The following is a 14,135-nucleotide window of genomic DNA, read 5'->3' as shown; positions in this document are numbered from 1 at the left end:
AACAACGGGTTAGCAGACAGGTCAACCATTGGCTAATTTCCATTTTCAACCGTTACAAAATATGCAGCTCCGTTCAAAGTAGAATAACGAAAAACTGAAATTAAAATGTAACTCTGATGCCCTGTATGTCGGTAACCGTCAACTTTCGGACTAAGGTAAGTTGTGTTAAATCATCATATTTTCACCCCAGTAATCCACCATTTTGTTTTGTGCCATTACTTTTGGGACACCCTGTATACAGAGCCACTTTCTTTTTGTTTCCTAATTTTGTTCATTTTGAGCCAAAACTGTGGTCAATCTTTTTAGAAATTCTAAAACTCCACGACCCACGCAATTCGGGCACGATATCTGCCAATTTTACATTTATTCTCAGAAGCTTATTATTTGGCATACCAGGCCGGTGAGAAAAGAGTTCAAGCCACGCAGCTTTAAACCAGTGTAACCTATAAAACTGAATTTGACGCGCGAAACGAATTTAACCAGAACCTTAAACGTAGTTTGTGCTTCAACTGCGTTTATAGAAACGGACTGCCCGATTTGTCCGTTTATAGCCTTAAACTTGAACCTGCGACGTTCATGACGTTCATGACAAGCTACAAAGCATCTACTTCGTCCATTTAAGCCTCGAAAAATCCCTTTTATTCTATTTTAAAATGTCAAAATGACATCTCATGTCACGAAGTAAGCATGATCGAAAACAAAATTTTAGGGGTGAATGGCACCCTGCTCAAGGCGTTAATGATAGGAGTTTCCCCTTGAACAAAAAAAATGACGTATGCGAGAGATTTTAAATGTCATTAAGAACCCTAAACTTGAACGGTTTTGTTTTCAGTTGTCCACCCTGTATATAATTTGGCTGGATATTGTTGTAGCACTTACGTTTTCAATATTCGCTCTTAATCACTGTTACTCTTTATCACTATCGCTCTCTCAAATTATTGTTATGATGCATTTTACATCATACTTTATTGGTTATAGGAAGAAATGTTTACAAATATAGAATGCCAGATTGTTGCGCTGGATTTTCGTGGGCATGGAAATACAAAAACTGATAATGATGGTGATTTATCTTTGGAGACTTTGACTGAGTAAGTAATTTTATGTTTCTTCAAAAAAATACCCTATTTTACACACGAACGGACATACATCATCAACAGAGCGTTGTTGATTTCAACAATACTTTTAACAGTGTATCGCATAAATTGCAACTCAACAAACTTCACACATACACGTAAGTTCTTATTATGCATTGTCCTGAGCCTACTCGTTAAAAAACGTCTAGAAATTTGTATCGACAACACAGTTTCCTTTCTTTCGTGGTAATTTTCTCCTGAACCATGGCTGCCACAAGGGTCACCTCTTACCATTTCGTTCATAACTGCAATGACATATGCTTTTACGACCTATAAGGCATGCGACTAGTTGTTGTCTGGGGGAGTTTTAGGGGTACAGGAAAAATAGTAAAAAAATAATTGTTATTAAAACCTAAGATATATATTTGCAAAAGACTAGATCAGAATGATGCCAACAATGTATTTATTTTTCAAGGTAATCTGCCTAACAAACCTAACATCACGTAAATACCTGTTTCTTTTTAATTATTAAATATTGTAGTAACCATGGGTAAACACAAAACAAAGGAAGTTAACATTTAGAAATGTTTTCCGGGCTTTGAAGCCGTGGTCCATGGGAATTTCTTCCTGAAGTTTCGTCCACAACTGCGGTGGACATTATGGAAGGCGATGAGGCACTGGGCGAAGTGATCTCCCGTGCTTTCCGACTAAGACTGGTTCAACTACTGGATCCTCTGTCGTATACGCGGCGCGGCCGTGTGAGCTCATGCGTGAGGAGTGGGCGGGGCTTCAAATGTGTTGGCGCACACGCTGTTTGCCGCAAAACGCGTTTCCAATCAGAATTAAGGACCTTTACCTCTTCTTTCCTATTAAAATTGTTGTCATGTTTAAAGATCTCAATGGGCTCTCTGGTTAGTCTCGGGTAATACATTACGGGAATTAATGGAGCCAATAAGATGGTTCGATATTTCATGGTAGCCGCTACTATGTTTGTTTTTCAACTTGTAGACTATTTGAAGAACCTCTTCTCGATCTGTGTGCTCTAAACTTATTTCTCGACAATTATGTTCTACTAGGGAACTGATATTTATTGACGCTTTAGCAGACAATAAGAAGTGGGTAATTCGGCTGCAGTAGGCATTAAATTCATCAGCTACGTACTGGCTACTGCCTACAACATTTATATTATTTTGTCTTGAGTTCCTGCTAATATCATTAATTATTGTCTACGCCGATATATTTTTATTATTTGAATTTCGTATTATATCCGAGAATAGCTTTTGTTTGCAATTATTTAACAATATATCTTATTGCTTCTTTTTCCCAACATTATTTTGATTTTGATTAACTTGTCAAGTGCTCAAAGGATTACATCTTAAGTTTTACAAAAGGATAACTGCCCTAAGTAAATTCAAAACTAAACTCGCAAACTTCCGATCAAGTTTTCGCCTAAAATTAGCTTGCCACTGCATTTATTGTTTATCCTCCATATGCCGATTTATTTCCTAATATGTATCTAATCTTTTAGGGACGTAATTAACGTTGCCAACGCCATTGCACCCGCTGGACAGTCATCAATAGTGTTAGTAGGACACAGCATGGGCGGAGCAATCGCTGTTAATGCATCATATCAAATACAAAGCTTAGTGGGATTGTGCGTTATTGATGTGGTGGAAGGTACAGCTTTAGATGCACTTTCGTCAATGCAGAGTATTTTAAGAGGACGCCCCACACATTTTAAAAGTATACCTCATGCGATTCAGTGGTGGTAAGTAATGGTGTGAGATTTGATTACTTTTGAATACTCGTACCGACTAGTTCTTTTTGGATCCAATACTCGTTACTTCGGATCTGTTATTCAAGTACCTACTCATTCTAGTCGTTAGTCTTACGAAAGTCGAGGACCGATATTTGTATTTGATTAGTGCCCTTCAGATTTGTTACACTGACACTTTAGTCATACAAACCATATGGAACCCTTGATTTTTTGATTGCCGTAATAGATAGGTATATTTACGTTTAAGAGTAGATAATCAGACCATTTTTATCGATTTTTTTAGTCAGTTGTAAATTTATTTCCTATTTTTTTCCCTCTCTATTGTTATTGTAGATATTGTACGCATACGTTTTGAACCCCCACGGCGACACCGCCTTATCTAATTTCCAATAATAGAAGCACATACACTTTACATTGCAATTATTATTATTATTATTATTATTATTATTACTTCAGCTATAAAGGTGGCCAATGTCATAATCTGGAGGCAGCAAGAGTATCAATGCCTGGGCAAATTGTCAAGTAAGTCTTGTCTCCCGCTCTTTTCCATTTTCCATTTAATGTACAGTATATTACTTTTCTATGTGCTAGCGTGCAGTCAGGAGCCATGGCATGTGATGAATGGAATCTTTTTGAGAACATGAATGTACCAGATATGCCACATTCTGCAGAGAGTTCTTTCAGATCATCGAACTTCACTATCAGAGAAGGTGTTGAAGAAGTTGCTGATCACGATGTATGTGGCAAGCCTCCGTTGGCAGAAGAAAAAACGTTCAAAGTGCCGACCACATCGACTGGAAAAGGTGGGATTAGTGATAAAAATACAAATTAAAACAATTGTATGCGAATATATTTGCAAAATTATTTTTAACTTTCAGTGTCTAATATTTGCTATGGCTTCTCCTTTTAGGAGATGAAGGTTCAGGGTATACTTGGAGAATTGACTTAAGCAAAACCGAAACGTATTGGAAACACTGGTTTCAAGGCTTGAGCGAAAAGTTTCTAGGTACCAATGTCCCAAGGATTTTAATGCTGGCAAACATTTCCGGTTTGGACACAAAACTTACAGTAGGCCAAATGCAAGGTAATACTCTTAATTCTAATACCATCTAATAATTTTTCTCTTTGTTTAATGTCACATGACGCAAAAATATTCAGCATTAAGTCGAGGAAAAACTTTGAATTAATTAACTTGAATCACAATTGTAGTTTTCGATACAAGGACGACGACGTTTGACACCCGAGGCGAAGTCGAAGGTGTCAAACCATCTCCATGTCAATTTTACGTCAATGCCATTTTTCACATGTCACGTTTTGATGTTTGTAATTTTGCAAAGCGTACTTTTGTAAGCATTTAAAAGTGAAACACTGAATGTCGTAAATTCAATGTGCTGTACACCTCCAGAAGTTAGAGATGCCGCAAATGTGGGTTTCAACTTCCAACCTTGAAACGGCTTCTTTCACTGTATGGTGGTTCTATAAGTTGTATATTTTGCATGACATTTGCGCTATTGAAATAGATCGTGTTTTGCATGTGTCAACATCGGCGTCCGCAGAAAAATAGGCCATTAAAACGACTTTGGGGCAGAACTTGTAACAAGGTTATAATTTACAAATTGCTAAACTTTAAATTAGGATCAATAGTTGTCGGTAAACCTACATAATTCGTTTAAAAAGCATGTCGGTTGCTTTTTAACGCAAATACTGTAGGATTTTGCTAATGGTCTAGGGTTGGTTAACCGACACTACAAGTGTGGCTGACGTGTTTTCGCATGGCAAGAAATCTTACTGACTTTTGGACTAAATGTAGTTTTTTTTTAAATTGATTTATGTGGCTTTCTTCAAATTAGCGTCTTTTCCGCGTCGTTTTGTCGTTTATTTTTTTGTTGTTATCCCCCCGTTGCGATTGTTACATGCTTGGTAAATTATGACGGATAGTGGATACATATTAAATTCCTACATTCGGCCGCCCGACATAGAATCCGCCTCGGATTCACTCTCATATCCACTCCAGGGTTTCATCGTTTTAACGGTTATACTTCATCGGTTTTCGTTTTCGTCTTCTTTCCTTCTTTAATATTTTCATGTTTTCCTCCTGAACTTTCCAAATCTGTTTCTTTTCTTGCGCTCTTATTTCGTTTCGATTCTCACTAAATCTCTTAAGTCTTTCGCATTCCGGTTTCACATCTTCAACTGGGCCTTCTTTCTTCCCACCTGAGCTGTGGTTCAGGTTTGGCATTGCACTTTATTTTTTGCTACTGCCTTCTGCTCTTCCGCCGCGCATTCGTCGTTAGCAGCAGGGGCTTCATCTTCACCATTTTCCATATGAATCCGAGCTAAAGCTATGAATATATATGGCTTTTAGTAATATTCAGCGCAACTCTATGAATATCGCCGAAAGTACGCCAAGTACCAATTAAATTAAATTTTTGTAGAAACATTTCAGTATACCTGAAAGCGAAAGGACGACGTTCGTAAATAAATAACAATTGAAAAATACAGCGTATACCTGTGCGTGGGCATTTTTTAAATAACTTTATTAAAATTAATCATACATAAATTGTCAATTTGCTTCTAGATAGATATACGGCAAACTAAAGTAAAACATCAGTCTCTCTTCATTTTTCTTAAAACTAAAGTTCCTGGTCACAACGCGATATGGTTGTCACAATTCGATGAGCGCCTCCACAATTAACTCCTTTAAAGTCACAGAAACACCTGAAGCCACCACCACCAAAAAATATAATTCAGCCCAAGTTGTTCGTCATTTAGCCCACCTTTTCGTTGATGAATGCACTTCTCGTTCTCGTCTTCTCGTCTCTTTATGATCATTGCTTCTAATCGGAAAATAGCAGATTTTGATATTTGAATTTGAATAAAGAAGTATAACTCAAGTCAACTGGGGGATTACGCATAAACCAGAAATATTAAAAACATTTTTTTTTCTGAAACGTTGAAAAGTTAAAATTTATGATATCCTTGTGTCCAAAAGCTTGGGAAAATTGGAATTGTGACAACTTCATTATGGATGATGGATGGATGTTGCATGGACAGTTGTGCTAAAAATAATTAGTTTTATTAAATTTTGAATTTTTTATAGGCTATTTCGGGTTTAATAAAACTTTTGGTACTTCCTGTATCAAGTAAAAATTTCACTTTTATTTCGGTTTAGTTGTTTAAATTTATTTTCTTATTTCTGTTGCTGTGATCGAAAATAAAATTACATTTTCTGTACAAAAAGTGTTTTGTTCACACAAATTACGACAACAAAGGAATAATTTATGTTTGTCGAAAGATCAGGAATACTCACGTCTGCTGAAAAATCAGGCAAATTATTCTGGTAGTAATTATTATCATAATAATCGCCGGTTAGATATAAATCAAAATCCGGTGTATTCGAGTGATTAAATTAAAACATCGAAATATTCGGATTATTTTCATTATGTTCAATTGCAGTTATTTCAGGTGTACGCGGTAAAACTTATTATTAATTATGATGATTATAAACTGAGCAGAGAGAGACAAACTTAGGTTTAATAATTATGAAGGATAGTGTTACGTGTATTGGACTGTATTTTTGGGTTGAAATAAAATGAACTCTTCACTTTTTTGCACAAAATCAGGTGCATTTAACCACACAGATATTAAAAACTTAAAAATTAAATAACCAAAAGTTAAATTATAAACAAAACATCCGTTTTTAGCTTTCGATTCATATTTTAGGCGACCATTCGCTCGCCTTAGCCAGTTCTGGACGTTTTTCTTCAGTTATCTTCGTTGTGACCAGAAGATTTTGACGAACTGTTGCAACAAAAAAAGTAATAGAGCTTAGTATTAACAGAAATATTGCAGTTTGCATCATTGAAAAAGATTAGATTTAAATAAAAGCGTTAGAAGACCAATTGCAACTACACTCTACATTTACAAAAAGACTGAATAAATCATCTTATATCAATCTTATAAACTTACCATTCAATAAGTCCAAAAACTTTAATTGGGAGAGAGCAGATTTGGTCTGGAAACTAAAAAATGTGCATCTTTCCTCCAATTTTGCGTTTTACACTAGTGGTTTTCCTAAAAAATGTACATATTGTATTTTCCTTCACAGCACTAATAACATTAATTTAGGTTACGTCAGTGATACATTTTGTTTTTGTTTTAATAAAATTTATGAAATGAGCTTAATTAAACATTAACACATTATGAGGTAAGTTTTTCAAATGTTTTGCTCTTCCAAAGAAAATGTTTTTTCAAAAAAATCTTTGCTCAAGAACTAATGAATGCTTTAACGCTTTATAAATTATACTTTTTGTACAAGATATTTGAATTGTAAATTGGACTTTTGCATGGACGGAAGGTACTCTGATCGGAGTCGGATCGGATAAATGAGTCCCAGCCCTTAGTCGAACGGGTCTTTCAGATTCGTATTGCCTGACAAGTGTGTTCGATATAAATGAAGCTCCACTGTTGACATCTGATGATTCCTACATAATTTGCCGTACTGTTAGCATTGACAGTAAACACATCAATTGTTCAATTCAATGTTAATTTCAACATTTTTTGTATTTTCGATAGTTAATCTGACATTTGTTTTTAAGGTAAATTCCAGTTGCAAGTATTAGCTAAAACAGGACATGCAGTGCATGAAGATCAGCCACATCAAGTAGCGGAAATACTCAGCATTTACCTCGTGAAGCAAAAATGTGCTACAACAAAAGCTGGATTCGTCATGCCTCTACATCCCAATGTTTGCTGTTAATTAAAAATTAATTTTGTTTTAATGCAAGTTGCATTTTAATTTGAATCGAGATCATGCAGTTTTTACGTTAATTTATAATCAGAATAACTGATAACTGATACCGCTAAATTTTGATCATTTGTATTAAAATGGTAGTGTAGTATTTTACAGTTAAATGTTTTAAGTTTTATTGAACTCAATAAAAGGATGCTCATTAACTGCAGCCAGTTTTTTCAAGATCCTGTGAGCAGTTTAGCGTTACGTAATTGTCTTTGTCGATGCAGATGCTCGCTATTGGCGTGCATTTGCTGGCACACGAAAGTTTCGATTTGTATCAGGAGAGCAGAATGTTTTAGGAGGTCGCGAGCAAATATAAGGAGCAGTAGTTTAGCATTACGTTATTGTCTTTGTCGATGCAGATGCTCTCTATTGGTGAAATTTTGCTCACACACGAAAGTTTCGATTTCTATCAGGAGAGCAGAATGTTTAAGGAGGTAGCGAGCAAATATGAGGAGCAGGGGTTTAGCGTTACGTTATTGTCTTTGTCGATGCAGATGTTCTCTATTGGCGAGATTTTGTTGGCACACGAAAGTTTCGATTTGTATCAAGAGAGCAGAATGCTTAAGGAGGTAACGAGCAAATATGAGGAGCAGGAGTTTAGCGTTACGTTATTGCCTTTGTCGATGCAGATGTTCCCTATTGGCGAGATTTTGTTGGCACACGGAAGATTCGATTTGTATCAGGAGAGCAGAATGTTTAAGGAGGTGGCGAGCAAATATGAGGAGCAGGAGTTTAGCGTTACGTTATTGCCTTTGTCGATGCAGATGTTCTCTATTGGCGAGATTTTGTTGGCACACGAAAGTTTCGATTTGTATCAGGAGAGCAGAATGTTTGAGGAGGTAGCGAGCAAATATAAGGAGCAGTAGTTTAGCGTTACGTTATTGTTTTTGTCGATGCAGATGCGCTCTATTGGCGAGATTTTGTTGGCACACGAAAGTTTCGATTTGTATCAAGAGAGCAGAATGTTTAAGGAGGTAGCGAGCAAATATGAGGAGCAGAAGTTTAGCGTTACGTTATTGCCTTTGCCGATGCAGATGTTCTCTATTGGCGTGATTTTGCTGGCGCACGAAAGTTTCGATTTGTCTCAGGAGAGCAGAATGTTTAAGGAGGTCGCGAGCAAATATGAGGGGCAGGAATTAAGAGGGCATCTGCATCGACAAAGGCAATAACGTAACGCTAAACTACTTCTCATATTTGCTCTCCACCTCCTTAAACATTCTGCTCTCCTGATTCAAATCGAACCTTTCGTGTGTGAGCAAAATTTCGCCAATAGCGAGCATCTGCATCGACAAAGACAATAACGTAACGCTAAACCCCTGCTCCTCATATTTGCTCGCTACCTCTTTAAACATTATTCTGCTCTCCTGATTCGCATCAGGATAAGGGATGTAGCGAAAACCCCAAAATTTTTTTGAAACTTTAATACCGTTAAATCTCGTTAACGATGGGCCTGAGAAAAAAAACTTAAATGGAAACTCGACTTGTTTTCAGCTCCTACCCCTGCTCTGTGTCCATAAGGTTGTGAATCACCCTGTATACATGATTGTGGGTATGCTTTTATTTAATTTGCTGCAATGGCATAAAAGTTAATTTGTACAACTATTTGTTTTTAGTGACAAGATACAAAATCAATTTTAAAAAGGTTATTATTTTAAATGCCACTGAAAAACTGCCTCCTGATATGTAAGTTAAGTCACCAACGACCAGCTCTAATAATATTTAGTCAATAAAATACATTCATATTTAGGTAGGGTATTTCCTAAAAAGGGGGTGGCGAAAGTTCAATCAATATTGGTTATTAACTCAAAAAGAGTTCAAATTCAATATAGAACATTTGTATCGAATATGCCTAGAATTTTACGAATATCTCGAATATGCAATAAAAAGTACCGCATTCTATTTAAAAAAAGATAAGTTTAGTCTGTCACTTGAATTTGAGACACCCTGTATCAATTATTATAATTATGCATGTACTCGAAGTCTTTAAATGCAGTCCGTTTATAGACCCTCAAAGAACTGTATTTTGACTTTTAGATATAAATAACTTCACTGTTATTAAATGAAGAAATGAGTCCAAAACAATTTATTTCCTAAGCATCATTACTAAGTACTTCTAAATCTAAAGTGAATTATAACAACAAATATATCAGCAATATGATTTTACAGTTATTTCAGCAGCCTAAACATGCTTTGTACTCCTTGTAGATTTAGCGAAAATTAAAGTGACGTAAGAATAGGTAAGTGAGAGACTGAAACTTCACTAGACATTATTAAATAAATATGATTATTGATGAGTACAATATAAATTATTTCCTAAGCAACATTGCTAAGTATTTCTAAATCTAAAGTGAATTATAACAACAAATATAGATATCAGTAATATGATTTCATAGTTATTTCAGCAGCCTAAACATGCATCGTATTCCTTGTAGATATAGCGAAAATTAAAGTGACGTAAGAATAGGCAGCTCTGAGAGACTGAAACAGACAAAAAAAGTTAAAAAACGGCGAACTAGTAAATAGTTGGTATTAATCCGGCAAATAGTACGTACAATACATATACATGTATGCACCTATATGAACTTAAAAAGTCTGTTTTACAAAAATTGTTCCTTAAAGACAGCAGTTAAACTATGTGCAGTAGATAAAACAATTCAACATATTGGTTATCTGAAAATTAACTGCCCAGCCACCGGCGAGTTAATGTAATGTGAAAGTTTCAAAAGTTTCCTAGTTGCGGAACTTTGACCATCTTAAATAATAATTTATTACTGCAAAATAATTCAGAAAATTACAATTTAAGGAAGCTGTCAAAAGCGAGAACATAATTTGTAACAGACAAGACAAAGAAGGTATAGACCAAAACGCTTACATGCAGAAATGCGCTGTCGACAGCACCCTTATCGCACATGACAGAACGACCGATAGAGCAGTGGACAGATTCCAGACACTAACGGACATAATAACAGCCTAGTTCTACAAATGGAGACTCCTCGAATTAAAACAGACTCGCTAACCATCATCACGGACAGCCAAATAACCAAACCCACCGACAATGTGAATGGAATGTGTGAAGTGAATAGAATTACAATAGACTATAAATTAATAATCACTAAACACGTACAAAACATTAGAACAGAACTAACTAAGAGAGCAAAACACTTCCGTACTCTTACTTACAAAAACAAGAGTATCAATACCAAGAGAGCAACCATAATATACAAAGCGATCTGCAGACCACTAATAGATTACGCTCATATTTTAATCACAAACGCTACTGATAAAACTAATCGGTATATAGAGAACAGATAGCACTGATACTGATCACAAAGATCAGACACCCAGTAAACCCATTACACACTCCACCAAACCAATTACTCTACGATCGCAAACCTAAAAATTGGAACTTCCTGGGCCCTATCTGTTTAACAATATCGACCAGACAAACTCGTTTCCTCTTCCCTGCCTCCACCCTGTTGAATTTTGTGTAAAGGACTAGTTTAGAAGAAATTGTACCAAAGCTTACTGCAGTGGATGGACTATCTATTAATTGCATAACAACTAGCTCGTTCATACGAGAGTCATTGCAACAACGAAATTATTGCTGACCACAAAATAATTCTAGAGTTATGAATCTTATTTATGAGTTTTATGAAACTATAAATGAATTAAATTGTATGCAGAATGAAGGGCAACAATTTTCTATAACTATAGATGAATGGACTGGAGGTAAAGGAAACCGAAGATATTTAAATATTAGAGTACATCAAGTTGAAAAAGATTTTAATTTAGATTTAGCTCCGATATCAAGTACTTGCGATGCTAAAACAATGTTAAAACTGGTTTCTGAGAAACTAAAAAGTTTTAATCTTGATTTATCAACTGACATAGTTGCATCAACAAATGATGGTGCTGCTGTTATAAAAAAAATTGGCCACATATCACCAGCGATTAATCAACTGTGTTATTCACATGCCATACACTTAGCAGTTACTGATATATTATATAATAAAAATAAAAGTCCATTGGAAACAGATTTAAATCCTACAAGTGGTGGAGTCTGATAATGACTTTGAAGAATTAGATTCCCTTGACATAAACAATTATAAATTACCTGTTCCTGAATTATTGGATGATTATAAAAATAGTATTTGTAAAGTAAGGAAAATTTGCAAATATTTCAGAAAATCCTCTGTCAAAAAGCATTCTTCAGAATCACGTAAAACGGAAATATGAGAAAGAATATAATCTTATTCTCGATTGTAAAACAAGATGGAATAGTTTAGAGACCATGTTAGAAAGATTTGTAAACCAAAAAAACACTAACAAACAACTAACCTACAAATTAATTTTGAAGTCTGCTGATATTTTTCTCTTAACCGTCCACACCAGTCCTGACTGATTGAGCGTTGGACTAAAACAACTTTTTTCCTTTTAGAGCCCTGAGGACGGCGCAAATATAGTCGAATCGTTGGCCCAAGATGAATAGTGGTTTTTTCTGTCGTTATATATGAAGTGTTTAACCCAATAAAAATTAACTTTTTATCAATAAGCATCACGCACACAACAAACTACAATAGTAATATACCAACAATACTTACATTTAAAGCAGTTTGTATGGTAAGCGGATAGAATGGCCCAATCATAATACGTAAAGGCTTTCTCGAACGCATCATAATGATGCTGATTACTCGCTTCACTTTTTCAGTTTGTTCCCACCAATGACTTTCGAATAATGCGTCAGAGATCGAGGTGCTCTGAAAGATAGAATATAGATGATAGAAGATTTAGATAACATAATGTATCCCGGATAATGTTCATGAAAACTTAAAAATACGTTTAATTATATTTTTCATTGTCACAGATCACTTCATTGAAACTATTTTTTGCTTCCATGTGAACAATTATATGTAGCTGATGTAGCGTCAGCTTTTATTAAGTATTGACTGGGAGTTAGCCGATTATTACCCTCAGCCGTCGATATAGAATATTGAAAGCGTACGGCAATCAAGCTACTGTAAGTGAAACGGTTCAAGTTTAATGTTCTTAATAATGACAAATAAAGTGACAATTTATTTGTTGAGATGGAAACATTTTAGACTTTTCTCAAAACTCCTATCTTTAACCTCTTCCCACCCCTAAAATCTTTAATAGAATGTGCACTTGACTGACACCTTGTTCGAAATCCCTTTCAATTTTGTTTTCGATTATGCCTGCTTTGTGATATTGACCATTATTTTGACAATGTCAATTAGAAGTACTTGTTTGTATTTAATTTATAAATACGGTGGTCGCTACCCGATAGCACCGCTTCAACTAATCCACCTTCGTGGTTTGTGGCCTAAGTACTCTCGAACCTGCCGTGTATAATGCCGAGGAGTGCCGTCTTCTTGGGACATTATTTGATTTGGTAAATAGCCCTAATGTTTTCCCCCCATTTGAGTAATCAAAGGTTCCATTGCATTTTCGAACAGATCCAAATAAAATGTATTTTCTCCATTTAGGTTGCTGGCCAGAAAAAAGGGCCCAACTAGGAGGCCTCCGAAGATACCAGCGCACACGTTCGACTTTTGGAGATGTTGCGTTTGTGTTTCTCGAAAAATTCTCGGACTTACGACACTTCTCACGGTTGACACATTGACAAAAAATGCGCCTTCATCGGAAAAACAAACGTTAAATAGACACAGTGGGTCTTGATTTGCTTGATCGCTAATACCTTCGCAGAATAGGCTCTTGCACATTTTTTTGCTTTCATATTTTATTCATTTATGGCCAACTAATCGTTCTATATTTTTTTTCGATTTCACATTACTTACAAGGAAGTTATAAGCAATCTAAATTTTAATTTAGCGTGCCAAAACGACGTTAATATACCCGACTTTAAAATCGGCTTGCATTTGGTTCGCGTGGTGCCGGTGTTTACTTTTTTGTTCAAATCAACTTTAATTGATGCTTAGTGGGGTGTAATTCGTTATTTGAAGAAAATGGCTTATAAATGTCAGACAAAAGAACAGTCAGAGAACAGGAGATACCGGTACTTTTCGGGGCGCGACATTCGACACCGAAAGATTTTAATTTAAAATTTAAATGACCGGGAACAAATGGCTTAATGCCAATTCTGCTACAACAGAGAACCGATCATCCTTGTCTATTTTATTGTCACTGCATTTTTTCATGGTTACCGGAGTTTTTAATAATTACGAAGTAACAGGTATTTACGTAATGTTAATTAAGCAGATTACCTTGAAAACATTGCTGGCGTCTTTCTGATATAGATTTTTGCAAATTTCTCAGGATTGAATAGGTCAAAATTGTTTTCACAATTTTTTTTGTACTCCTAAAACACCCGCAGAGAACAAGTCCAGAGGAATAACGCCAATTTTGAATCAGCCTATACAGGGTTGCTCATTAGTGCGTCAAAGTGCGATATCTCAGTAAATATGAAGTTTACAAGAAAATTCGTCCAACGAAAGTTTTTCACGTTTAA

The 14,135-nt window shown here is 35.6% G+C and overlaps 2 protein-coding genes across 7 annotated transcripts in view; one reads left to right on the top strand and one right to left on the bottom strand.

Annotated features, from left to right (window-relative positions):
* Window positions 1-978: 978 nt before the first annotated feature.
* On the top strand, window positions 979-7,811 carry LOC109537187 (protein phosphatase methylesterase 1; the record flags this gene model as incomplete). Its single annotated transcript, XM_019903787.2, is given in 6 exon segments — window positions 979-1,088; window positions 2,602-2,841; window positions 3,307-3,372; window positions 3,442-3,653; window positions 3,761-3,934; window positions 7,449-7,811. Coding segments are annotated over 6 exon segments (963 nt in total), but the record flags the coding sequence as incomplete, so codon positions are not given.
* Window positions 5,371-14,135, bottom strand: part of LOC109537188 (odorant receptor Or2) — an 18,953-nt gene continuing 10,188 nt past the window's right edge. For 2 of the 6 annotated variants that reach the window (XM_019903788.2, XM_048661483.1), the window contains 2 exons: window positions 12,250-12,405; window positions 9,717-10,126 (listed from right to left, as the gene is read on the bottom strand). In XM_019903788.2, the coding sequence (XP_019759347.2) occupies window positions 10,055-10,126; window positions 12,250-12,405 (228 nt within the window). In that variant the 3' untranslated portion in view covers window positions 9,717-10,054. Of the gene's footprint in view, window positions 5,910-6,450; window positions 6,925-9,716; window positions 10,127-12,249; window positions 12,406-14,135 lie in introns of those variants that run through there. The other 4 variants (XR_007280405.1, XR_007280406.1, XR_007280407.1 and 1 more) reach the window with 4 other exon arrangements.

The sequence above is a fragment of the Dendroctonus ponderosae genome, unplaced genomic scaffold (genome assembly GCF_020466585.1).
Source record: "Dendroctonus ponderosae isolate FM_Combo_2020 unplaced genomic scaffold, Dpon_F_20191213v2 Dpon_F_20191213_1, whole genome shotgun sequence".
In the NCBI taxonomy this organism is placed as follows: Eukaryota; Metazoa; Arthropoda; class Insecta; order Coleoptera; family Curculionidae; genus Dendroctonus; species Dendroctonus ponderosae.
Note: the sequence above shows the minus strand (reverse complement) of the source record. Positions and strands in the feature narration are given on the sequence as shown.